We start from the raw sequence: 25,957 nt of genomic DNA on the forward strand, positions 1-25,957 counted from the left end.
GGAAGCCCAGTGGAGTTTAGACAGGAGGCCCAATTTTATTTTGAACACTTGCAGAATCTAATTTAACTTTTTTTTAGCGACTCACATGGGTCAAACTTATTTTGTGAGCAGAGCTTAGAAGAGTACTCCCCACACAATTCTATCCCTAAGTGCCACTATCGTAAAAGTTAAAACAGCATAGTCAAGAAGGTAAACTAGAAAAGTGCCAGTCTCTGAGTAGCTTGATTAGTATGTTGCAGATCCTCCCTTTCTGAAGTGATCTAATTAACTTCATTTAAATCAGTTTCTTTGGGTACATCTTCACTACCCGCCGTTTCGGCGGGTAGCAATCGATTTATCCGGGATCGATATATCGCATCTCGTTAAGACGCGATATATCGATCCCCGAACGCGCTCACCGTCGACTCCGGAACTCCACCAGAGCGAGCGGCGGTAGCGCAGTCAACGGGGGAGCCGCGGCCGTCGATCCCGCGCCGTGTGGACCCCAGGTAATTCGATCCAAGATACTTCGACTTCAGCTATGCTATGTGCGTAGCTGAAGTTGCGTATCTTGGCTCGATCCCCCCCCCCAGTGTAAACCAGCCCTTTGTAAGATTGAAGGAGTCCATTTACCAAGCTTCGTAAAGCTTCCGTAATGATGGACATGATAATTGAAAAAAAGAAAATATTTAGTTCTCAACTCCTTTAGCTACTGGATGAACTACACAGGATTTTTTTCCATGACAAAAAGTTCTAACATTAATAGTAGAGGCTAAATGGGGAGCATGGGGGGCGGGGGAAGGAGAGAGAAATAGTGACAGATAAAACTAACAATCCTCTAAACTTTTAAAATTCCCCTTTTGTAGGTAATAAAATTTCAGGTCAAAAATTAACTTTCCAATCTTGTGAATCTATTTTAGTAAGGATGCTGGCAGAAGTAATATCACTTATTCTTATAACAACAGTGCCCACAGTATACTATACAATTAATCCTGGGCCCAAAAGGATCTGTAAGATTTATATTTATTTAAGATTCTTCTAAGTTAATAATATTGAAAACCATAGAGAATCACATACACTGATAAAAGGTGACATACTGATATAGACAGACTCCCAAGCTCAGTGTAGGGAAGAGGGAGGTGAACAATCACAATAAAAGCCAGAGTAGTAACTTCAGGTAACTCAAAAGGTAAAAATCACTCGTGTTTTTATTTCAATTGCTTTTAATATTAGGATTTCCTCATCTAGCTCCCAATATTCCTACACAATGTACCTTAAATAGTTTGGGAGTTACATGGCTCCCAACACAGAGATGTAAAGATACTACCCAGCAATGTTAAGTCTTTGGTAAGATTCTATCTTATCCACAATTCAATATTCAGTCCAAATGCAACGCTTCTAGTTTCATGAAGGGATTACAAATGAAGTTCCTAGTAGTGATTATGCATTAGCTTAAGCAAAGGGTAAGCAAACCATCTGTGAATGTACATATTCGTTGTTGAAGATTAAGTGTTGCCAACACCGTTCCCTATAAATTTCTATTTAAAAATGTTTATATAATTACAAATGATGTATTGCAGCTAAAATTTGGCATAGATAAGGGAAGGGACACAATTTGTAAGGCTACTAGTCAAAAGTATTGCTGCCAAAAAATTAACATTTCAGTGGGGGGGGAGGGGGCAATTCTTTCTACTCCCCTTTGGCCTACAAACAAAATCAGTGAAATCAAGTTAACTCATTTCGGAAGATCACTACTCTAGACTAAGGTCTTGACAGTTTTGGTTTCCCAAAATTTGGCACAATTCAGATTGGTTCTGAGAGCTGAAGTGGTATATTTGTTTTCCACACAGATTTCTATTGCAGCCTATACTAGATGTGATTTAAGAACAGAACCTCATATGTTCAGGATGTCTTCCATAATTTGAAGGATAGAACCTCCACGTACTACTCTTTCCATCACCACATGCAGCTTCTATTTATGAAGCAAGGCCAGTCCTTTTCCAATGAGGCTTCTCGATGAAGATAAGGTGTACCTATTGAGGATAGCAGTACTGTTCTGCAGCTAAGTGCCAATTTCAACTTCATTTTAGCAATTAGAACAATACTGAAAAAGAAAACTGAAGAAGTAATTGTAAAGATAAAATTAACTCATTTTTGTTCATCATAGAACTTACACTATTCCACTGTTCAGTGAAACTGAATTTCAACAATTTCCACCCCACCATGAATCTCAGCCTGGACCAGTCCACACAAGAGATCCACTTCCTGCACACTACAGTGCAAATAAGCTATGGTCACAAACACCACACTATACCGGAAACCTACTGACCGCTTTCATCCAGACTACATCACACAATCCATTGTCTACAGCCAAACTCTAAGATACATCCGCATTTGCTCCAATCCCTCAGACAGAGACAAACACCTACAGGATCTCTATCAAGCGTTCTTAAAACTATTATACCCCCCTGGTGAAGTGAAGAAAAAAACGGTTACTCATCCTTTTTTGTAACTGTTGTTCTTCGAGATTTGTTGCTCATATCTATTCCAGTTAGGTGTGTGTGTGCACGGCTGTCGGAAACTTTTCTCTAGCACCTACACCCGTCGGGCCGGCTGTGGAGCCCCCTGGAGTGGCGCAGATATGGCGCTCTATATACGACCCTGCCGACCCGACCCCTCTTCAGTTCCTTCTTTCCAGCAACTCTGACAGATGGGAAGGTGGCGGGGGGGGGGGAGGAGAGAGAGAATGGAATAGATATGAGCAACACATCTCGAAGAACAACAGTTAAAAAAGGGTGACTAATCATTTTTCTTCTTCGAGTGCTTGCTCATATCAATTCCAGTTAGGTGTCTCCCAAGCCTTACCTCGGAGGTGGGGTCGGAGTCAAGGTATTGCAGATCGAAGCACCGCTCTGCCGAAGGCCGCATTGTCCTGAGATTGGTGAACGATGGCGGAGTGTGACGTAAAGGTGTGCACTGAACACCATGTGGCAGCCCTGCAAATTTCCTGAAGAGGTACGTGGGCCAGGAAGGCTGTCGACGAGGCCTGTGCCCTGGTGGAGTGAGTCATAATGGCAGGCAGAGGAACCTTCGCCAAGTCATAACAAGCGTGAATACAGGCTGTGATCCAGGAGGAGATCCGCTGGGAAGAGACTGGATTCCGCTCTGCTAAAGCGACGAACAACTGGGTTGTTTTGTGGAAAGGCTTCATTTGGTCAGTATAGAAGGCGAGCGCCCTTCTAATGTCCAGCGAATGCAGCTGCTCTTCATGAGGACTGGAGTGCGGCTTTGGGTAAAAAACTGGCAGAAAATGTCCTGGCTAACATGAAAGCGGGACACGACTTTGGGAAGAAAGGCAGGGTGAGGTCTAAGCTGCACCTTGTCCTTATGAAAAATAGTGTACGGAGGCTGAGACGTGAGAGCCCCCAGCTCAGACATGCGTCATGCCGAGGTGATGGCCACCAAAAAAGCAAGAGAGATAGAGGAGCGAACCGGAAGCTAATGGCTCGAAGGGAGCACCCATGCGTCGAGAAAGAACTAAATTAAGGTCCCAGGCCAGAACAGACGGCTTCATCAGGGGATGAATCTTCTCCAAACCTTTCAGGAAACGTCCCACGATGGGGTGCACAAATACCGAGCGCCTGGAAACACTGGGGTGAAAAGCCGATATAGCCACGAGATGGACCTTGAGAGAACCGAATGCCAGGCACTGGTCCTTCAAGTGCAGGAGATAATCCAGGATACACGGGACTGAAGTCTGGAGCGCACTAGATACAAAACCTTTTCCATTTCGCTTTGTGAGTGGCCCTGGTAGATGGCTTGCGGCTCTCCAGAAGCACCTGCCTCACCGGGTCCGAACAGGCGAGCTCTGCCTGGTTCAACCACGGATCTTCCAGGCCATGAGGTGGAGCGACTGAAGGTCCAGGTGAAGGAGGCGGCCGTGATTCTGCGAGATGAGGTTAGGAGCGAGAGGTAGACGTACCAGGGACTGGACCGACAGGTCCATGAGGGTGGGTGGTACCAGCACTGGCAAGGCCAAGCTGGAGCCACCAGTATGACGTCCGCCATGTCCCTGTGGACCTCAAGAAGCACCTTGTGGATGAGTGGAAATGGTGTGAAAGCATACAACAGTTGACTGGACCATGGAATCAAGAATGCATCTGGATCAAGCCTGGGCTGTGACCGTGGAAGGAGCAGAAGGTTGGACACTTCCTGTTGGCCTGCGTGGCGAACAGGTCGATTCGGGGAAACTCCCAACTGCGGAAGATTGAGTGGATGATGTCCAGACGAATCAACCACTCGTGCGTAAAGAACAGTCAAGCTGTCCACCAGCACGATCTGAATGCCCAGCTTGGAGAGGGATGGAGTGGGCTAGATAAAATTCCCACAGTAGGAGGGCTTCCTGACAGAGAGGAGAAGATCGGGCTCCACCTTGCCTGTTTATGTAAAACATAGCTGTGGTATTGTCCATGAGCACCAATACACAGTGGCCCTGCAAGCGGGACAGAAACGCTTGGCACGCAAGGTGGATTGCCCTGAGCTCTTTGATGTTGATAGGCAAAGCCAGTTCCTCCACCTGCCATAAGCCCTGAGTTGTCAGGCTTCTGAGATGCGCTCCCCAGCCCAGCGCAGACGCATCCATTACCAGAGTCAAGGTGGGCTGGGAAGGGTGGAAAAGAACCCCAGAGCCCACCATGCAGGGGTCAAGCCACCATCATAGGGAATCGAGGATATGCCTTGGAACGGTCAGCACCATGTCCAGACTGTCATGGCCAGGGCGATACACGGCGCGAGCCACTCTTACAGAGGCCTGAGTCGCAATCTGGCATGCTGCACCACGTAGGTGCAGGACGCCATGTGGCCCAGCAGCCTGAGACACTGCCTCGCTATGGTGGTGGGAAAGCTGCAAAGGCTGCTGATTATCTGCAAGAGGGCCAGATGCCATGCCTCTGGGAAGAACGCTCTCGCTTGATTGGCATCAAGGACTGCCCTGATGAACTCTATTCTTTGAGTCAAGGTGAGGACGGATTTGCTGACATTGAAAATGATGCCTAAGCGTTCGAACTTGACTCTGACCATTTGCACCTGTGATTCCACCTGCTGACGAGAGCAGCCTCAGAGGAGCCAGTCGTCCAGGTAAGGGTAGACATGCATGCGATGGCGGTGAAGGAACGCTGCCACGACCGCCATGCATTTGGTGAAGCCGCAGGGAGCCATGCATAAACCGAATGGGAGAGATGTGAATTGATAATGTACCTTGTTTACCACGAAGCAGAGGAACCATCTGTGAGACGGGGTGATAGATATGTGAAAATAGGCATCCTTCATATAGAGGACGGCGTACCAGTCTCCCGGATCCAGAGAAGGGATGATTGTGCTCAAGGAGACCATGCGGAACTGCTAAGTACCCTCAGGTCCAGAAGTGGCCTTAGGCCTCCCTTTGCTTTGGGGACAAGGAAGTAACGGGAGTAGAAACCCTTGTCTTTGAGCTCCTGGGGCACCTCCTCCACTGCTCCTAGAGCGAGGAGGATCTGAACCTCCTGGATGAGAAGTAGCTTGTGAGAGGGGTCCCTGAAGAGGGACGGAAAAGGGGGATGGGAGGGTGGGGAGGAGCAGAAGTGGATAGAATATCCAACCTCTACTGTGCGGAGCACCCACCGGTCCGACGTAATAAGGGACCATGCACGGTAGAAGCGGGATAGACAGTTCACAAAGGGAGGATAAGTGGCCGGGTTGTGGACTGGTAATCCGTCCTCGTGCACACCTTCAAAAGGGGTGCTTAGGGCCTGGAGGGGGCTTGGACTAGCCCTGGCCCTGCCCAGGAGGGCGGCGCGACAGCCTTCGCCGACTATATCTATTCCTCCTGTGGGAGAAGTCCTGCCTGGGCCTAGTGGGGAAAGACCGCTGCTGGGTGGTCTGCACTTTGAAAGCCTTCCTTTGGGTCACCGAGACATGCATGCCGAGGGACTTAATGGTGTTACGGGAGTCTAGAGTTTGTCTGCTCAGGCCATCAAACGGGAGGTCCTGAATTGTTTGCTGAACTTCAGAAGGGAGACCCGAGGATTGGAGCCAGGCATTGCGTCTCATCGTGATACCCGACGCGAGGGTACGTACTGCCGAGTCCGCGGCATTCAAAGAACCCTGGAGGGGAGTCCAGGCTACTATTCTGCCCTTCTCAGCGATGGCCCCCAGTTCAGCCCTTGACTCAGATGGGAGAAGCTCTTTGAACTTTTGAATCGCAGACCATGCATTGTAACTGTACCTGCTCAGGATTGCAAGCTGGTTAGCGATCAGGAGAGAAAGGACCCCTTTTGAATAAACCTTCCTCCCAAACAAATCAAGGCGTTTAGCGTCTCTTGATTTGGGCACGGGCCACTGCTGACTCTGCCTCTCTTTTTCGTTCACCGCCTACACAACAAGGGAGCATGGAGGGAGGTGGGTGAAAAAATATTCGTACCCTTTAGTGGGAACAAAGTACTTTCGTTCGACCCCTTTGGCCGTAGGGGGAATGGAGGCAGGCATTTGCCAAATAGTCTTGGCGTTAGACTGGATAGTCTTTAGCACAGGTAAGGCCACCCAAGAGGGACCCTCTGGTGCCAGGATGTCCACCACAGGGTCCTCGTCCTCTACCACCTCCTCCACCTGGAGGTTCATATTTAGGGCCACCCTTTGGAGGAGTTCCTGCCGTGCCCTGTAGTCCATGGGTGGTGGACCGGATGTGGAGGTACCTGCCACCGCCTCATCAGGAGATGACGAGGAAGAAGCCACCGGTAGGACCGGTTCCGTGGCGGCCTCCTGATCCTCTGGGACCGGTTTCTCCCGAACCCTGGTGTAGCCTCCACCGGGGGTGGGGTTGGATCCAGGTTCTGCGATGGATCCTGAGGTGGGCAGCTGATGGTTGCCTCAGGGAGGCAAGACTCCGAACAGGATGGTGGGGGAACGCTTGGGGGGGGCACTTTGGGCCTGATGGTACGTCTAAGGGGTCCAGAATTACCACTGGGTTGCCAGTGGGGCACTGAAGCGTCCTGTCTAAGACTTCCCGGCCCTGATCTGGGCGCTTCCGATGCCCCCGACGCTCTGCTTGACCTGAGGGAGGCCAACTTTGAGTGGGAAGGCCAAGGGGTGGCGGTGCGGTACTATCCCAAGGAAGCCTCCTCCTCGAATGGATGGAATGAGTGCCGTGGGGAATAACGAGGACCAAATAGTGACTGGTGGTGCTGCTGCGGGGAACGGCAGCGAGATGTGGAGCGGTGCCAGGAGGTCGATCGGTGCTACGAAGTGGGGCTTCATCTTGGTGGGGAGCGGTGCTGCGATTGAGGCCTGAGCTGAAGCGGGGACTGGTGTCCGGAGCGGGATCTGGAACGGTGCTGCAAATGGGAGCGGTGCCGCGACGTAGAGGGACAACTGGGAAGTGCAGTCCGAGGTTGATGCGAGCGGTGCCGCAAGATCACAGATTGGGATCTGGACCTCGAGCAGGACCACGACCTCTCAGCCGATGACCACCTCGAGCGGGAATGGCTCTGAGGGTCGGAGCTGCGAGACCAGTGCCGCAAGTCAGACTGGCGTGGGGCATAAGTGCGGCGCCGGGACTCAGAACGGCGCAGAGATCCTGGTTGGGGGGCAGACGGCCCGCACATAGCCGGTTTGCCTCTTGACAGTGCCGGGCTTTGGGGTAGCGGAGGCCTTGAGACTGGGGACTTGGGTGCCGTCATTTCGATAAGCCCCTAGTGGCCTCAAAAATGTCCAGTGTGGAGGGTAGCATGACCTCCTCCACCTGCAGCCGCGGGGAGTCCAGGAGCGCGGGGCTTCCTGGGGAGACAGGGGCCCATGAAGGTTGAACCTGACCGTAGGCCCATACTCTGCACCATGCCCTGCCAAGGCTGCAGTTTCCATGTCAGGCCGTTGTGGAGGATTGTCCTTAGCCTACTTTTTGTGGGCAGCCGATGAGTGGGAGTGGTGCCAAGGGGAACGTTTCTGTGCCCCGGGACACTGCCGGCCCCTGGGAGGGCATGCTGAGTCCTTTTTCGGTGCTGTGGACAGCACCGACGGAGGAACGCTCCACACCAAGACGCTCGGGGCCGGGTCCTGCTGCGGATGGAAGGCAGACTCCATGAGGAGTTGTTTTAAAACAAATGTCCCTCTCCTTTCTAGTGCGAGAGTTGACGGCCTTGCAGATCTTGCACATGTCCGCCTGATGGGCTTCTCCCAGACATTGGAAACAGGAGTCGTGGGGGTCGCCCACGGGCATAGGTTTGGCACAGGAGCTACAGGGTTTGAAGTCCTGGGATGCATGCCACAGAGCCCGGCGAGGCCCTCGTTGAAGGGGAAAAAAACCCCCCAACCACTAAAGACTACAATTAACAACTAGAAGAGAACAATTAACTAACAATGGGTAACTATATATAAAGATAAGCAGAAAAGCTAGGGATTAGTGGAGCACTTGCGAGCAAGAGACCACTGTTCCAACAACCGTCACTGGCGGTAAGAAGGAACTGAAGGGGTGTCGGGCTGGCAGGGTCGTATATAGAGCGCTATATTGGTGTCACTCCAGGGGGCTCCACAGCCGGCCTGACGGGTAGCTGCTAGAGAAAAGTTTCTGACAGCAGTGCACACGGCTTGCGCACACAACTAACTGGAATTGATATGAGCAAGCACTCGAAGAACAGATTGACAGAGCCAGAAGGGTACCCAGAAGTCACCTACTACAGGACAGGCTGAAGAAAGAAAGTAACAGAACGCCACTAGCCGTCACCTACAGCGCCCAACTAAAACCTCTCCAGCGCATCATCAAGGATTTTCAACCTATCCTGAAGGATGATCCCTCACTCTCACAGACATTGGGAGACAGGCCAGTCCTCGCTTACAGACAGCCCCCCAATCTCAAGCAAATACTCAAAAGCAACTACACACCACACAATGAAACACTAACCCAGGAACCAATCCCTGCAACAAACCCTGCTGCCAACTCTGTCCGCATATCTACTCAAGGGACACCATCATAGGATCTAACCACATCAGCCACACCATCAGGGGCTCATTCACCTGCATATCTACCAATGTGATATATACCATAACGTGCCAGCAATGCCCCTCTGCCATGCACACTGGCCAAACCGGACAGTCTCTACGCAAAAGAATAAATGGACATAAATCAGACATCAAGAATTGTAACATTCAAAAACCAGTGGGAAAGCACTTCAATCTCCCTGGACACTCAATAACAGACTTTAAAATGGCAATTCTTCAACCAAAAAAATTCAAAAACAGATTCCAACAAGAAACTGCAGAACTGGAATTAATTTGCAAACTTGACACCATCAAATTAAGCCTGGGAGTGGATGGGTCACTACAAAAAATAATTTCCCCTCTCTTGATACTCACACCTTTTTGAAAACGGTTGGGAATGGGCAACGTCCCCCTTGATTGCATTGGCCTCGTTAGCACTACAAAAGTAACTTTCCTTCTGTTGATATTCATCCCTTTTTGTCAACTGTTGAGAATAGGCCACTTCCACCTTAACTGAATTGGCCTCGATTGGATTACCACTTGGTAAGGCAACTCCCATCTTTTCATGTTCTGTAATATATATACTGCTTACTGTATTTTTCACTCCATGAATCTGATGAAGTGGGTTTTAGCCCACGAAAGTTATGCCCAAATAAATTTGTTAGTTAGTCTCTAAGGTGCCACAAGGACTCTTCGTGTTAGTCTGTATCAGCAAAAACAACAGCTACCACTCTGAAACCTGTAGGCACATTAGAACTAGACAATTTTTGTTCTTTCAGACTAGGAATCACTTAAGTGACACTTACTTGAGACTCTCCTGTGAACTTGAAGATGACCTATCTGACTGAGGGAGAGATGCTATACTGCCAGAATTCTTCAAGTAAGTCTGGAGACTTCTTTGATAGGATGGCTCAAGGTTATTGTACAGGGCCTCTGCTTCTCCAGGAAAGTGACTTCTAAGACCCAGGTAAGTCCTACAAAACAAAAGAACAGCCAGGTAGAACTGCTACAGGGTTTTTTGTTTGTTTTTTGTTTTTTAAACTACACAGAAAAAATGAAAATCCAGCTGTGACACAGGCTAGAAAGGGTTACACAACTAGCATGCTAATTGACCCAAATTCAACGTTTATAAAAGTGTTAAAAAAGTATGTAAATGGTAGTTAGGGCCATTTCATGTTAAGATAGACGAGAGCTTTGAAATGAAAACTTGTATTGTTAGAGAATTAGAGGTAATGGTAATTGAATGTGTTTACTTATATCTGGTTAATGTTAACCATGTAAACAGTTTCTATTGATTCAGAGATCAAAAGGGAGTATTAACATTTAGATGAAACTTGGGTATGATAACATCACTGTCTATATTTCACTTTGAAGTTAGTAGTAAACTGTCTATTGCTTAATGAATAATTACTTAATTGCTTAATGAATCATTACCTTATACTAATCATTGTAGCTAACTACCAGTGATGCTTAGGAAAGAGAAGGTTACTTCAAAAGACTATTGTTCACACAAGAGGCTGCAAAAAATCTCTATAAAAACGCTTGGGACCTGATCCTTTCATCTCAAATCTGCTTATGCTTCATCAGGGGAAGCTTGGACCACAAGACTGAGATCTCCAGTGCCATCTGGATCACCCCGATATTGAACATTGGACTGAACCTATGGACTAATTCTAAAAGAACTCTGTACAACTCGAAAGCTCACCATCTCCACTATGAAATTGACCTAAGATCAACATTCATGTCTGTATGTATAATGATCTTTTAAACCAATATTCTCCCTCTTTTCTTTGTAAATTTTAATTTAGTTAATAAGAATTGGCTATAAGCATGTATTTGTGTAAGATCTGAAATATTCATTAACTTGGTGGGTAATGTGTCCGATCCTTTGGGACTGGTAGAACTTTTCATATGATGAACGAGATTGTCAATAAACCTCATCATATTTGACTTGGCTGTCTGGGTGGGAGCCCAAAGGCTGGGTTGCTTTTAGAGAACTGTGTTTTTTGGCTTCTGGGTAACCAGTAATGTATTGTAGAAGCTGTTTTGTTGTTGGCTTGGTAAATCTAAGTATCAGAATAACCACCAGTTTTGGGGATTGTCTGCCCCATTCTTTGCAGTTTGCCCTAATTGAGCAATCTCAGCATGGCTCCCAGTTGCACCAGCACTGAAATATGTGCTGAATGCTTCTCCACTAGCCAGGTTATGAAGGCATCTAGCACAAAAGTCTGAACTAATCTTTCCAAAATAACTTTATTCCTCCCATCACATTCTCTGTGATATATCTTTTGATATTTCCTGCTCACTGAAGATACCCCAGAATATACCATCAAATATTAGTAGCCAATAGTATCTGTGATGTCACAGAATGATCCATTCTAAGAAACTTTCAGTGAACCAGCACAATATAAAGGGTATTTCTCAAAAGGGAATTTTTTAAAAAAGTTAGTTAAGATTTATGGTGATTTAATTTTGCTTCAAAATTTGCCTCTGAATTCAATTATTATTTTGGAAAACAGAAGGTGCTTGAGAAATAACATTGAGAAATACTAGATATTGATTCTGCATTTTAAACAGATGTACTTTTTCATGTAATTCAGAATTCACTGCACATTACACAAATGTAAAAGACTGGCCTGGTGGCATAGCAGTAGTGGTCTGCCTTAATGGTCTACAGCCAAACTAAAGCAGCCAAAGAGGAGTGAATTTAGCCCTCCCCAGTTCCATTTATCACAATCAGGTGAGGATTTCAAATCCTAACTGAGACCATTTGAATGCTAACAATAAGTACTGGCAGTTTTATTTTCATTGCTAGGCAGAGTGGTACAGTGGAGAGGCTACAGGACTGGGACTCAGGAGACCTGGGTTCTATTCCTGGCTCTGCCACTGACCTGTTGGGCAAGTCACTTCACCTCTCTGTGCCTCTATCAGGCAAATGGAGCTCATCCATGAGCGCAGACAGTTCACCTAGGAGAAGAAAAACTCTGATTTCAAACCAAATGTTCTGTCAGGCCTGGCCAGCTAGTTTGTGAAAATTGTGCCAATCACACATGCTCTATGAGACTGTACCACCACTGTCTGACAGGCAATGTGGTAGTATTGTCTTCCCTGCTCTGTGTTCTTTAAATGAAAGCAGGGAAATTAAATGCCACAAAGCTACGCTGATGCACGTTATGTTCACAGATTTAATCTACCAAAAAGAAAAATGTATGGTTCTTTAAGAAACTCTCACATTGCACACACCGTACATTTTTTTTGTTTATATTTAACAGTAACTAGAAATTAAAAATGTGTGCTAAGTAGGGTGACCAGACAGCAAGTGTGAAAAATCGGGACGGGGGTAGGGAGATAATAGGAGCCTATATAAGAAAAAGCCCCAAATATTGGGACTGTCCCTATAAAATCGGGACATCTGGTCATCCTAGTGCTATGTGAGGTAGTGCTGCAATAAGAATTTTAACGTTTTCACTTACTAAACTTTGAGCATTTAAATCTATAAACTTAGTATCTGATGAAGGGTTTTTTTATGCATTTTGTTTTAATGGATTTGAATGAGATTATGAAAAGAGCAGGGATTGAACACTAGCTTTATCCATTAATTTTCAGTTTTATTTCCTATATTTGTGTTTTATTCTTGTGTAACTGTATGTCTCCATGTGTGACAGGAAGTGAATCTCCTACAAAAAAAGAATCTTTTGTAACAGAAAATAATAAGCATTATTGTCACAAAGAAGGGCAGATTCCAAGTTAAAACCTTGCATGAAAAAGGCACCAATTTTAAATGGTCATTTTCATGCTACTTATATGCTTCCTTATTATATTTCAAAGGACTGTTAATTACCTTTATTGACAAAATATAGATAAGTATAATTTATTTTATTTTGTTGTCCCTGCAGAAAACAAGCATAGGAGGATGAGCAGAATTATCGTCTGTCTTAACAAATGAACTGTTAGTTGTTCAATGATGTTTTGTACTCATGGAAGTAAGACTGATTAGGCAGAAATACTGATCTACAATACTTCCATTTTACTGAAGTCATCAGATTTTCCAAAACAAAAACCAGTAACTCTTCTAAGCTTTACTAAATTAGGTAGGGCGTTTTGCATAGAAAAAAATGTTCATTTTAGGATTATATTAAATGATCAATTTTAACCATATTCTTCAGTGATTAACAGTTAAATACCTTAAGCATACAGTAACTCCTCACTTAACATTGTAGTATTATGTTCCTGAAAAATGCAACTAAGTGAAACGATGTTAAACGAATCCAATTTTCCCATAAGATTTAATGTAAATGTGGGGGGTAGGTTCCAAGGAAATTTTTTGGGGCAGACAAAAGGCATTATATACTGTACAGTACTGTACTGTGGTTGGGAAGTGCCTCTGGCTTACCTCACACAAGCACAGCGTGCTACAGGCAAGGATACTAGGAAGCACCTTCACAGCAGCAGCTTCCCCGGAGCAGAACAGGACACTGACTTTGCCAGGGGATGCTCCAGGCCTGCCTGTTCCCATCCTCCTCCACTCCAGGCCCACCTCTTCCCACCCCCACTCCACCTCCTCTCCGGAGCACGCCGCATCCCCGCTCTCCCCCCAGGAAAGTCCTAGGACTTAAGTGCTTAGGACTTTCTGGGAGGGAGGGGCAAGGGCGGAGATGCGGCGCTTCCCCGCTTCTCCCCCTCCCTCCCAGTGCTTTGGACTTTCTGGGAGGGAGGTGGAGAAGCGGAGATGCAGCCCCTTCCCCGCTCCTCCCCTTCCCTCCCAGAAAGTCCTAAGCGATGGGAGGGGGAGGGGAAGGAGGCGGAGAAGAGGAACTTGTGCAATGCTCCCTTGTAAAGTTGCTGTTCTTCACAGAATCTTACAAGCAGTGGACAGAGCAGGCAGCCAAACGACGTTATAAGGGAGCATTGCACAACTTTAAACAAGCATGGTCCCTAATTGAGCAGCGACGTAACTTTGAAACAACATTAAGCAGGAGGACGTTAAGTGAGGAGTTACTCAATATATAGACTTCCCTTCCCTTGGTATAAAATGTCAAATCTTTCAATCAAAGTTACAAGTTCACTCAAAACTTACTTTCTTGCCTCCACTCTTGCCTCAGCATCAGCATCGTGAATGCCCTTTTTGATGGTTTCAACCAAGACAGTTGCATGCCTAGAAGACAATACCTCATATTAGTTTTTAATTTTACAAATTTAATTATACCAAGGTAATTTCTTACCTGTTAATTAAGTTTCTCTAAGTCATACAGAGTACATCTACACTGCAATTAAAAACCCGCGGCACCAAGTTTCGGAGCTGGGTCAAATGACTTAGGCTCAAGGGGTTCAAGCTGTAGGGCTAAAGATTGCAGTATAGACATTCAGGCTCGGGCTAGAGCCTGAGCTCTGAGACCCGCCCCTCTCGTGGGGGCTCAGAGCCCAGGCTCCAGCCTAAGCCCAAATATCTACACTGCAATTTTTAGCCCCATAGCATGAGACAACTGACCTGAGCCAGCTGCAGCTGTGCCATGGGTCTTCTATTGTACTGTAGACCTACCCACAGTGATCCTGATATTGGGTCTGGACCTTCCTTCTAGCAGATGCAAGTCAGGAAAGGGATCAGAGCCATAATGACATAACTATCCCTTTTTAAGATGCTTAGGCAGGCTGTCAGGCCCCAGCTATTCCTGGTTCGGAAGATGGAATCTGTGCCTGCATGCTTACTTGGGCCCATTGTTAAGACAGGCATGCTAGAAAGTACCTTTCAATTTTAAGGAGATGCATGTATAGTAAAGAAGTCAATATACTGATCAGTGATAGAAAATAGGCTTATCTTGAATAAGTACAAAGATAAAGTGTCTCCCCACTGTATTCCTTAAAAATTAGTTTTTGAATGATCAGTCTTTTGAAATCAATCAATCAATTAGTGCAGAATAAAAATAGCATACTACTGGATTGATAGAGAGGAGGCTACTCACCCAGTGTAGTAACTGACATTCTTTGAGATGAGTGTCCCTGTGGGTGCTCCACTCCAGGTGTTGGTGCGTCCCTGAGCCTTCGCTCGGAGATTTTAACAGCAGTACTCATACCGGTCACGCAAGCGCACAGCCTGTCCCCCCCCCACACTGAGTGTACCTTAATAGTAAACATGCGCGACCGGTCTCCTCAGTTCCTTCTCTACAACCCCAACTCCGAAATAGAGGGGAGGAAGGTAGTGGAACACCCACAGGGACACTCATCTTGAAGAACATCAGTTACTGCATAGGGTGAGTAACCTCCTCCTCTTCTTCTTCTTCTTCGAGAGATGTCCCTGTGGGTGCTCCACTGCAGGTGATTGAAAAGCAGTGTATTTCAAGGAGGTAGGGACTTTGGATGTGGTAGGAATGCAGTAGGTAATACAGCTCTGCCTAATCGTGTTATCAGAGAGAGGTCCTTGAGTAAGGGCATAGTGCTTAACAAATGTGTGTTCAGAAGACCAAGTGGCCGCTTTGCAGATGTCAGCCAGGGAAACTTTGCGTAGAAAAGCCATGGAGGTAGCCACAGATCTAGTGGAGTGAGTTCTGATGCCGGCTAGAGGCATCACTTTCTTTATCTGATAGCACAGTCGGATACACTCAGAAATCCAGTTTGAAAGTCTCTGGGTAGAAATAGGTGTGCCTTTGGAACGCTCTGCGATGGAGACGAAGAGTTCCTAAAGGGCTTGGTTCTATCCAAATAGAAGGACAAAGCCCTGCGTACGTCTAACGTAGGCATGGTAGATTCAAAAGAGTTTGCATGTGGTTTAGGAAATAAAGTCGGTAGGTGCATCGGCTCATTGCTGTGGAACGACGAATGCACCTTTGAAAGGAATTTGGGATGTAATCGGAGGGGGGTTACCTTGTCCTTAACAAATAGTGTATAATGTGGGTCTGCCATGAGAGCTGCTATTTCTCTCCTGCCCGTCTGGTGGAGGGGATTGCCACTAGGAATGCTGTTTTCATAGAGAGGTGTAGGAGGAAGCAAGTGGCATGGGGCTCGAATGGTTGTTGAGTTAAGCAGGATAAAACTAACTGAAGGTCACACGGAGGAGTAGGAGATTTAATGTCCGGGTATAGGGATTGGAGCCCTTTGAGAAAACGCTTGGTGACTGGATGAGCAAAAACAGACGGATCGTCGATCTTGTCATGAAAAGTTGTAATAGCAGCTAAGTGGACTTTGATGGAGCTGAAAGAAAGGCCCGATTGCTTGAGGTCTAATAGGTAGTCAAGTATGATTGGGAGAGGTGCAGAAGTAGGAAGAAGTTGTTTAGGTGAGCACCAGTGTGTGAATCGCTTCCACTTAAGGAGATAGGTGATGCGAGTAGATTGTGTTCTGCTATGTAGGAGCATTCTTTGAACCTGCTCAGAGTATGCTAGTTCATTTTGGGAGAACCCTGTAGGTACCAAGCTTTGAGGTGAAGCATGGACAGGTTGGGGTGAAGAAATCAGCCGTGTTGCTGCGATAGAAGGTTTGGAGTGAGGGGCAACGAGATTAGTGGGCGGATTGATATTCTGGTGAGGAACGGAAACCATGGTTGTCTGAGCCATGATGGGGCAATCAGAACTACCGTGGCACGAACTGTCTGTATCTTTGTTAGAACTCTGTGGAGAACCAGTATCGGAGAAAAAGCATATAGCAAGTCCTGGTGCCATGGAATCATGAACGCATCTCCCAGGGAATGTTTGCCCAGTCCCGCTCGGGAGCAAAATTCGAGACATTTCGTGTTTTTCACAATTGCGAAAAGGTCTATGGTTGAGTAGCCCCACATGTGGAATATGTTGTGGATGATTGTCTCGTTTATCTCCCGTTCACGATCCCAGGGAAAGCGTCTGCTTAATTCATCCACTGTGGTATTCATAGCTCCAGGAAGATAGGCGGCTGATATCCGAATGTTGTTCGCAAGGCACCAATTCCAGAGCTTCATGCCTTCTGTGCAAAGCGAGTGTGAGCGAGCCCCACCCTGCCTGTTTACATAAAACCTGCAGGCGATGTTGTCTGTCATTATCCATACATGTTGGTTCTGGATTAATGGGAGGAAGTGACAGCAGGCGTTGCGCATGGCTCGAAGTTCTAGGACATTTATGTGCAGGGAGGTTTCGGCTTAAGACCATAGCCCCTGGGCTGTGTGGTGGGACATGTGTGCACCCCACCCTGTGCGGGATGCATCGGTAGTCATTATGAGGGATGGAGCATCCTGGAGAAAGGGGACTCCAGAGCAGAGGTTGGAGGGAGCTGTCCATCATAGGAGAGAGTCTTTGACTCTGAAAGGTATGGATAGAGGCTTTTTTAGAGCGTGCACATTCGGTCTGTAAACCATGGCCAACCAAGCTTGGAAGCACCTCATGTATAGTCGTGCATTTTGGACCACGAAAGTACACGAGGTCATGTGACCTGGTAGTTGTAGACTGTCTCGAGCAGTGACCTGAGGACTGTTGCAGAGTTTCGTTGCCAATAATTTTATGGTGTTGAAGCAATCAGGCGGGAGAGATGCTATTCCCGTCCGGGAATCGAGGTGTGCTCCTATCAACTCCAGGTGCTGGGTAGGAGATAATGTGGATTTGTTTTTATTTGTAGGCCGAGGGATAGGAAACAATCGACAGTGAGCTGCGTGAATCGAAGCGCTTCATCGAGCGTTGAGGCTCTGAGGAGATAATCATTGAGGTAAGGAATTATGATAACTCCTTGTTTCCTGAGCTAGGCAGTGACTATGTCTAGGAGCTTGGAAAAAACACAGGGGGCGGTGGATAGGCTGAAGGGTAGCACCCTGTATTGAAAATGTGTCGAGCCGAGGGTAAAACGAAGGAAACGTCTGTGTGCCGGATGTATAGTCACATGAAAATAGGCGTCCTGTAGGTCGAGGGCTGAAAACCAATCGCCCTGCTCCAGCACTGGGATTAACGTGGTGAGGGTAACCATTTTGAACTTTTGCTTTTTGATAAATTTGTTGAGCCGCCTGAGGTCGAGGATAGGTCGCCATCCCCCGGTTTTCTTTTCTGTTAAGAAATAATGGGAATAAACCCCCTTCCCTCTGTGTCGTTCAGGCACAAGTTCCACTGCTCCCAATAGAAGATGTTGTACTTCTTGGATGAGCAGTTGCTCGTGAGGGGGTCCCTGAAGAGGAACGGGGAGGGTGGGTGAGTAGGAGGCAAGGATAGGAAAGGGATCGAATAGCCAATTGTGACAACCACTGTAACCCACTTGTCGGTGGTAATGTTCTGCCATTGATGGGAGAATGGTTGTAGGCGGTGTCCAAAAATAGGGACATGTGGTGTAAGCGCTGAAGTGGAAACATTGTTTTCTAAACCCTCGACCAAGGCTTCAAATCTGCTCATTAATCGGAGGGGGTTGAGACGCTGCCGAGGAATTGGGACAGTGACACTGGTATCTGGGTCTCTGGCATTGCTGCTGTTGTCGTTGCTCATGTGATCTATGGAATTGCTGGGTATATGCGGGATAGCGTGGACGCTGGTAGGGTTGATATCGATACTGTCGCCTTCTGATCGTAGGGGTTTGAATTCATAGAGACCGGAGAGTTGTCCTTGAGTCTCTCATTGAATGAAGTACGTCGTTCGTCGTGAAGGCAAAGAGTTTGTCGACGAAGGGAAGATCTTCAGTGGTATTCTGGACCTCTCAAGGAAAGGAAGAGGAGGAAAGCCATGAACCTCAGCGCATGACCACTACTGTAGCAGTGGATCTTGCTGCAGTGTTGGCTGCATCGAGGGCCGCTTGAAAAGCGGTATGTGAGATGATTTGTCCCTCGGAAACTAGAGCTGTGAATTGTTGTTTTTTTTCTTCCGGAATGTCATCAATAAAGTCCATGAATTTGTTGTAATTTTTGTGGTCATATTTTGCCAGAACAGCAGTATAATTAGCAATGCGAAACTGTAACGTGGAAGATGCGTATACTTTACGTCCGAGCAGATCTAGTCACTTACTGTCCTTGTTGGATGGGGTGGAGCGGGGAAACTGGTGTTTGGTCTTTTGGTAACTGCGTCTACCACCAGCGAGTTTGGCACTGGATGAGCGAAAAGGAATTCAGAGCCCTTGGAAGGGATGAAGTACTTGCGGTCCGCTTGTTTACAGGTAGGTAGGCTTGCAGCAGGACTCTGCCAGATGGTCTTAGCAGGTTCCAAAAGGGCTGCGTTGATCGGTAATGCAATCCTAGAAGAAGAAGAGGGCTGAAGGATGTCCATTAACTCATGCTACTGTTCAGGTACCTCCTCCAAGTTAATTCTTAACTCTCTGGCAACTCTTTTGAAAAGGTCTTGAAGTATTGAGAAATCATCCGAAGATGTGGGGGAAGGAGGAAGTAAGGCTTCATCAAGCGTAACAACTGGGTCTACTGGGTTTGAGGCAGGTTGTGACTGATCCTGCAGTTGTGATGGTGCTGCCTGGTGCCTTATGTCAGTGTCAGGTTCGTCAGCTGACGGTGCCGGACAGGTGTCGCGCCTGGTTGAGGTGGCATAGCGAGTGTGGTCTCGAGGATAAGATGCCCCTGGTGCCCAATATTGCCACTGTGGAGGGAAGGGCATAGGTGGTGCCATCCAGTGGTTTACACACCATGGGGCAGGACCCTGAGAGTAGGACGAGGTAATTTTTCTGACCTCTATTGATTGGGGTCTGAGGATGGGAGATTTGCTATGGTGAAAATTCCCCCTGCAGTCCACCTTCCTCATCATGGAGGAAGGCTGTCCGGACCCTGACTGAGCATTTGGAGAGAAGTAGGCATTGAGTAGGGGTGACTGCAGGACAGGAGATACCAGCAGGTCCCTAGACTCTGTAAATTGCAGTGTTGGAGCTCCTCTGTGAGGGGAGGGCTGTGCAAGAGGAATGTGCTGTGAAGAAAAATCCCTCTGCACCGGTGTCCTAAGCATTGTTTCACTGCCGGCCAGCTTAGCGGGTCTCGGTGCCGGGAAAGCAACAACAGCCTGCGGGGGGTCAGGCACGTCAGCATGTGTCGGCACGGCTTCCGTCGCGGTGCCGAACGGTGCCATATGAGAGGCAGGCAAGTGGAAGCCTGAAGCCTCGGCACCGGAGCTTGGTGGTATCGCCGCAGCCGGGTTTCACACGGTGCCGGAGGAGCCCAGGGCGTCAAAAATGCTCAGCCGGGGAAGTGCTGGGAGGGAGGCTGTAGACCTGCCTGAGGAAGTCTTCTCCCGCAAAGTTCCCTTTGCAGGTGAGAGAAGGTGCCCTTTTTTTGCAGTTTTCTTGTCTCTCTTTGAGGCAGGGGGCTGTGGCGTGCAGTGGATCCAGAGTCAGCGCCCGGGTCTGAAGCTGACCCTAATGAATTTTGAAGGAGGAGCAGTTTTAGTCTCAGCTCCCTGTCCTACTGTGCCCTAGATTTAAGTTAGCTGCAGTGGGCACATTTTTGGGGGATGTGGGACTCCCCCAAACATTTTATGCACTTTGCATGGCCTTCTGACAGAGGGATGGCATCTTTGCAGGCAGAGCAGCGCTTAAAGCCTGGGGAGCCAAGCATGTCGGAAGCGGCTGCCACTGACAGGAACAAAGAAAAAGGTTTTATTTATTTGTTTATTTATTTTAGGAGAGAAAAGGATAGAAAAATGGTAACTAAGTACTACTGGTAACAAACTAACTAACTAGAAAGGTAATTGTAACAAAGGGAGAGAAAGTCTCTAACGAGTCTGCTGAGCTTCATCTTAGGCCGGGGACGGTAGAGAAGGAACTGAGGAGACTGGTCGCACAGGCGTACTATTAAGGTACTCTCAGAGCCGGGGGGCAGGCTCTGCGAGTGCGTGACTGGTATGAGTACTGCTGTTAAAATCTCCAAGTGAAGACGCGGGGACGCACCAACACCTGGAGTGGAGCCCCAACAGGGACATCTCTTGAAGAAGAATGATTATTTACTCAAAAATACTGTACTAGTAGTTGAAAGCAAAGAATTCTCATTACTTATAAAATATCACCACAGTATTAGGAAAGGATGATCTTGTATTTAAGTTACTGGACAAGGATTTAGGAGGTTAGGTTCAATTCCCAGCTCTGCTACAGACTTCCTATGTGACCGTAGGCAAATCATTTAATCGCTCTATACCTCAGCTCCCCATCTGTGAAAAATACTACTTTTCCTACCTCACCAGAGTGTTAATGAGGTTAAATACATTTAAGTCTGTGAGATGCTCAGCTATTACTGTGATTATGGCCAATAAGTACCTAGAGTAATATGTTTTATTTACATCCTTTTCAGACTGGATTTAAAATGCACTGAATATTGTCAGCCAGCATAATACCTATCAAATACTGTTGCAGCAAAATACTGATTTTGTCTTTTCTTAGGGAAAAGAGATATATTTTTACCTCTCTGATTTAACATGCTAGCAATACATAGTATATTATGGATCACTGAGTAATGTGTAAAATATTTTCCAGGTCATTTTACTGTAGACTAATTTAAGCCACTGTGGGTAACATACTTCTCCTTAGAAAAAATATTCAGTCACAGTATTTCCAACATCATGATCCTATTTTGCACTCTGGACAAAAAAGTTATGTACCTTTATTGGGAGAGAAGACAGAACAAATCTTTTCCCACCTTTCAGATAGTTTCATATTGCATCTATGCAGCCAAACACACAGATTGTACAATACTACCAATCTAGAAAGTATTACTGGTAATAACAAGAATTTTGTAGTATTTCCTTTTCTTTCTAATGTTAGGATTAAAATTCCAGACACACTGTATCATCAGAACCTAATTTGTAATAATTATTTATTGAAGGAATAGTAATAATGTTTTAAAAAGACTGCAGGTCCTTCTTGCATACCCCCCCACAAAAAATGTAACTAACATCTCAACTACCAAACTACAATTAAAATCACTAGAACACTTATTAATACAAACACTAATGGAAGTCCTGAGTTTTCAGAATACATGTAGGAAAGGCTACCAAAAAAAAAAAAAAACCACGGGCTGAGGGCAACAGAAGCCCTGACCACAAAAAAGGAGGGAACACCCCTCACCCCAAGCACACGTTTGGGCTATAAAATAAATGAAAAGCTAACAAAAAGAAATACTTCATAAAAATAATAAACAAGCTGTGTAGCTAGCTAGCAGATACCACAACACTGGCTCAAGCTGCAAGCAGCTGAGGAGGACCACCACTCCCTATATATTCTTGTAATGGAGCACACAGATGAGCAGGTCAAAGGCATGGTCCTGAGGGCATGCTTACAAAAAGTTTGATGTAAAGTGCATGGAAGTGCACACATGAGACATAGAACACCTGTAGGGACAATAACTTGAAGAAAAATATCTGTTTTCTCTTCAAAATACAGTTGTTTTACTGGAGCATAAAATTATTTTTTCATCACATTAATGCTAAGAGAAACAAAACAAAATTTAAGCAAACCTTTTAATTTCAGCTAAGTATTTATATACCAGTTCTAAATCCCAAGGTAAGTTTAAACAGCAGCAATAAAACACTGATAGGACAATTCATAAGAGCAAATAGTATAGTTATACAGAGTAAAAGTCTATTTCACAAATTACTTAAGTGGTCTAGTTGTAGGATTTAAATGAAGGATTTTATTTTTTTTTAAATTAACTGAAAACTTTTCTAGATGACAAAAAGGAACCCACTGCTCCTACCTTTCCAGTGAATGAGTCTGCCACTCCTGCAGTAACAGGTCTAAAAATTCAAAGGAGCGTCTAAAACAAAATAGGAAAAAAATGTTAAAAACCTGCAATTCTCTACTTTCCTGAAATAATAGGTGATAACTTTGTTCTTTTTCCTCCTGGAAAATAATAACTGCATATAATAAAATATCTCACACTTAACACACTAGGAAATTGTTTGGCTTCTTCTGTTGTAATGGTGGAAAAATTTTTTACTTTGCACATTGTTTATATTTTTCCACTTACATGCAATCACACTGCATTTTAAAAAAGCAGAAATGGTTCATATGACCACTTGACGTTCAACAAGTGTTACTACAAATACAAGCGCTTTAACATGTTTAGCACAAAAGGCCCACCAGCTAAGTCAAGTGGCAATTCCCCAGTGAGAAAATCAACCACACCAAACCTGTTAAGGAGGAGGTTGGTGGGTTTTCGACAAGACAGCAAGTCCTGTTCCTTGCTTGGGAGAATCATCTTTTGTAACCCCCTGTAGCTAGCTGGTGTCTTATAAATGTAGAAGTCCAATCACCAAGGCGCTGGAAGATGCAAGGAACTTTCCATCTTTTTGTCCCCCTGCAGAACCTTCTGACGGCTTCAAGTGGAGGAAGGTCTCTGCTACTCTATCCCTCCCCTGCTCCATAGAAGGGCAGATCTCACTATCCACTCAAGCCCTTCAGGGAGCTGTAAGAGTGGGAGGCAAAAATCTATAATGCTTCTGAGCTGCCCCATCCCCATGAATAACCTCTGTGTCTGCCTCTGCTGCTGTTCATAGATTTACAAAGTAGGGGCATTAGCATAAAAATGACATAAATTGAATACATTCACTGTTGCTCAGTGGGTTCTGAACTGCAGCAGCAAAACTGACCAGACTAATGTTAATTTCAGTCTATTACTTCTTAGGAAACCTGTGGCAGCAGAAGCACTAGAGCTCTGCAGACTTGGGAAAACACTTCATTTATTTACATTTAGGTTCCATTTGGAAGGTTACCTTTTGCAGTGAAATAAGCTTGAAACTTAAAAAAATAAAAAAATTAAAATCAAAAGCTTCAATTCTGCAGAAATTGATAGCTGAGGCCCCCTCACATATTTGCTAGGGAAAGTTTTTCCACTCATTACCAGCACGTGGACGCTTACTTTGTTGAATCTCAATTATCTGTAGTGCATGGTAGCTTATTAGATAAGAGATTTTCACATTATATTACAGTGACTGCAATAAAAACATACTATTTTGAAGATAATTTTGCTAGTAGTCTATTATAAAATTAAGGAATATAAACTAACAATTTTAATAATTTGTTATTTATCAAATACTCACCTCCTGACAGCAACTGATTTTGAAGTACAGTTGCTTGTTATTAAAGGTATTAGTCTGGGCACATGGGTATGCTGAAAAAAATCCATAAATATTATAACACAATGAAGCCAATGCCAAAAACATTCCTGAAATCAGAGTGCTAAATTTCAAATGAACGTAGTTAATAATTTTTCAGCAACAGATAAAATATTAATGATTAAATATAGGATTTTAAATGTTAATTGTTTAATCCAAATTTAGAATGTGTGTAAAAGTACACTTCCCTAACTAGGCCATGAACATATGTAAAATTAAGATATAAAAATATCTAAGGAAAAACATTTCTGACCATACCCCAATTTTCTCATTTATGTAACATTTAGCCACCAAAAAAACCCTTTGAAGGCTCAAATGTACCATATCTGTTTCCACACAGAAAATCTAAATTGATGTTGCTTCCATACAATTTCAGATGTTATTCTAATCAACACCTGAGCATAAAAAGTAAACCATTATAAATAATATAAAGACTGCATGGCCTTTTTTAAACTGTATTATTAGCAACCCATTCAGTGCATGGTATTTTTTCCCATAGCTTGTGAATGTGATACATGACCATGTCAACCTCTCATAACAGCAGGATTCTTCTCAGTTTTTAATGCACTGCCTACTCTCAACATTAAAAATAAATTAACATAGAAAATTCCAGAACAGCAACTGATTTGTTGTATTTTCACGTAACATTGACTTTTAAAAATTAATATCAATTCATTTGTACTGTTTTCATCAATGAATAAGGGCATTTGATCAACATATAAGGCATGTGGTAATGAGACTCTACTGGGGAAGGAACACGATGTTTCAAATAGAGGCAACAGCCTTATTTTACAATATTTGGTCTCTAGAGCTATTTACATCATGACACAGGCCTTTCAGAAAAATGCATCAAAGAGGAATTAGAAAAATGCACAAAATTATTTATGTAATCAAATATTTCTGAAAAATACGGAATATTGGCCTACGGCTTGCTTTAAATTGACTTTGAGATTGCATTAATAAGACAGCTTTAATGTTGTCTACAGATACATTTCTTTTTAACAGAATCCCACTTCAACAGCTTAAACACTGGAGCCAGTGCTCAACTGCATGAGCTAAGTCCCACCTCTCTGATGGTGGAAAGGATTCCTCACCCTGATGTCCACTCGTGTCATAATCTGCTTCTACTGGTTTTCAAAGGGAAAACAGACTACACTAAGCACTGCTAGGGCAAGGAACAGGAAACACAATGAAAGGGCAAACAAGACTGAAGGTGGGAGACTGAAGCTGCTGCAGAATAAGTGGGATCTCTGACTAACACCACAAGACACTAGTACCCCAGCATCTACACTGGCAGCCAGCTGGTTTTTAGGAGGAGTCTGAAGTGTTAGCTTTGACCTATAAAGTCCTAAATAGCCTGGGACCTGCCCCGACAGATCATCTCTGCCCTCCCAGTGCCCTACCGCTATGAATCATATCAGTCAAGTGCTTGACCCTTCGTGATTAGAGAGACAAGCCAGGGGGTAGTGTGCTTTCTGTGAGGGTCCTTCGGCTCATTTCCAGCATTTGGTACAAAAGAGCTCAAATTTGCTGACCTTCAAGGCACACTGCAAAAACCATCTGATTGATAAGGCTTAGGGGCACACTGGGATGGGAATTATTTGACTGTCAAATTTATTATCTGGTATGTTATCGTCTGTTATTCTTACGTGGACGAAAGTTTAAGCACTGTCAAACCTTTTTCCCCGTTAAATTGCAATAAGCAAATCATTGGTTGTATTCACTTTTTGTATCTTACTCCAACACCTGACTAGCCTGGTATACAGTTTGGCTTCTGTGAGAAACTAGAAATAGTTATTTTGGTGTGTACACACATCCCAACTCATGCCATTGTAACTGAAAAAACTACTCCCTCCTCCTCTCCTGACTGTGCAGTTAGACATCCCAGAACGCTCTGGAAGAAAAACACCTATGGCCCTTAGCACACACAGTTGTTACTTAGG

General features: G+C 45.3%; 1 protein-coding gene across 1 annotated transcript in view; it reads right to left on the bottom strand.

Annotated features, from left to right (window-relative positions):
* The window catches only part of LOC113409490 (CLIP-associating protein 2-like), a 271,704-nt gene that overhangs the window by 114,248 nt on the left and 131,499 nt on the right, over positions 1 to 25,957 (bottom strand). The window contains exons 13-16 of the mRNA XM_029914215.1: positions 23,940 to 24,010; positions 22,595 to 22,654; positions 14,063 to 14,140; positions 9,792 to 9,959 (exon numbers count right to left, since the gene is read on the bottom strand). Of these exons, the coding sequence (XP_029770075.1) occupies positions 9,792 to 9,959; positions 14,063 to 14,140; positions 22,595 to 22,654; positions 23,940 to 24,010 (377 nt within the window). The remainder of the gene's footprint in view (positions 1 to 9,791; positions 9,960 to 14,062; positions 14,141 to 22,594; positions 22,655 to 23,939; positions 24,011 to 25,957) is intronic.

The sequence above is a fragment of the Terrapene carolina genome, unplaced genomic scaffold (genome assembly GCF_002925995.2).
Source record: "Terrapene carolina triunguis isolate 2854851 unplaced genomic scaffold, T_m_triunguis-2.0 Scaffold33715, whole genome shotgun sequence".
NCBI lineage: Eukaryota > Metazoa > Chordata > Testudines > Emydidae > Terrapene > Terrapene triunguis.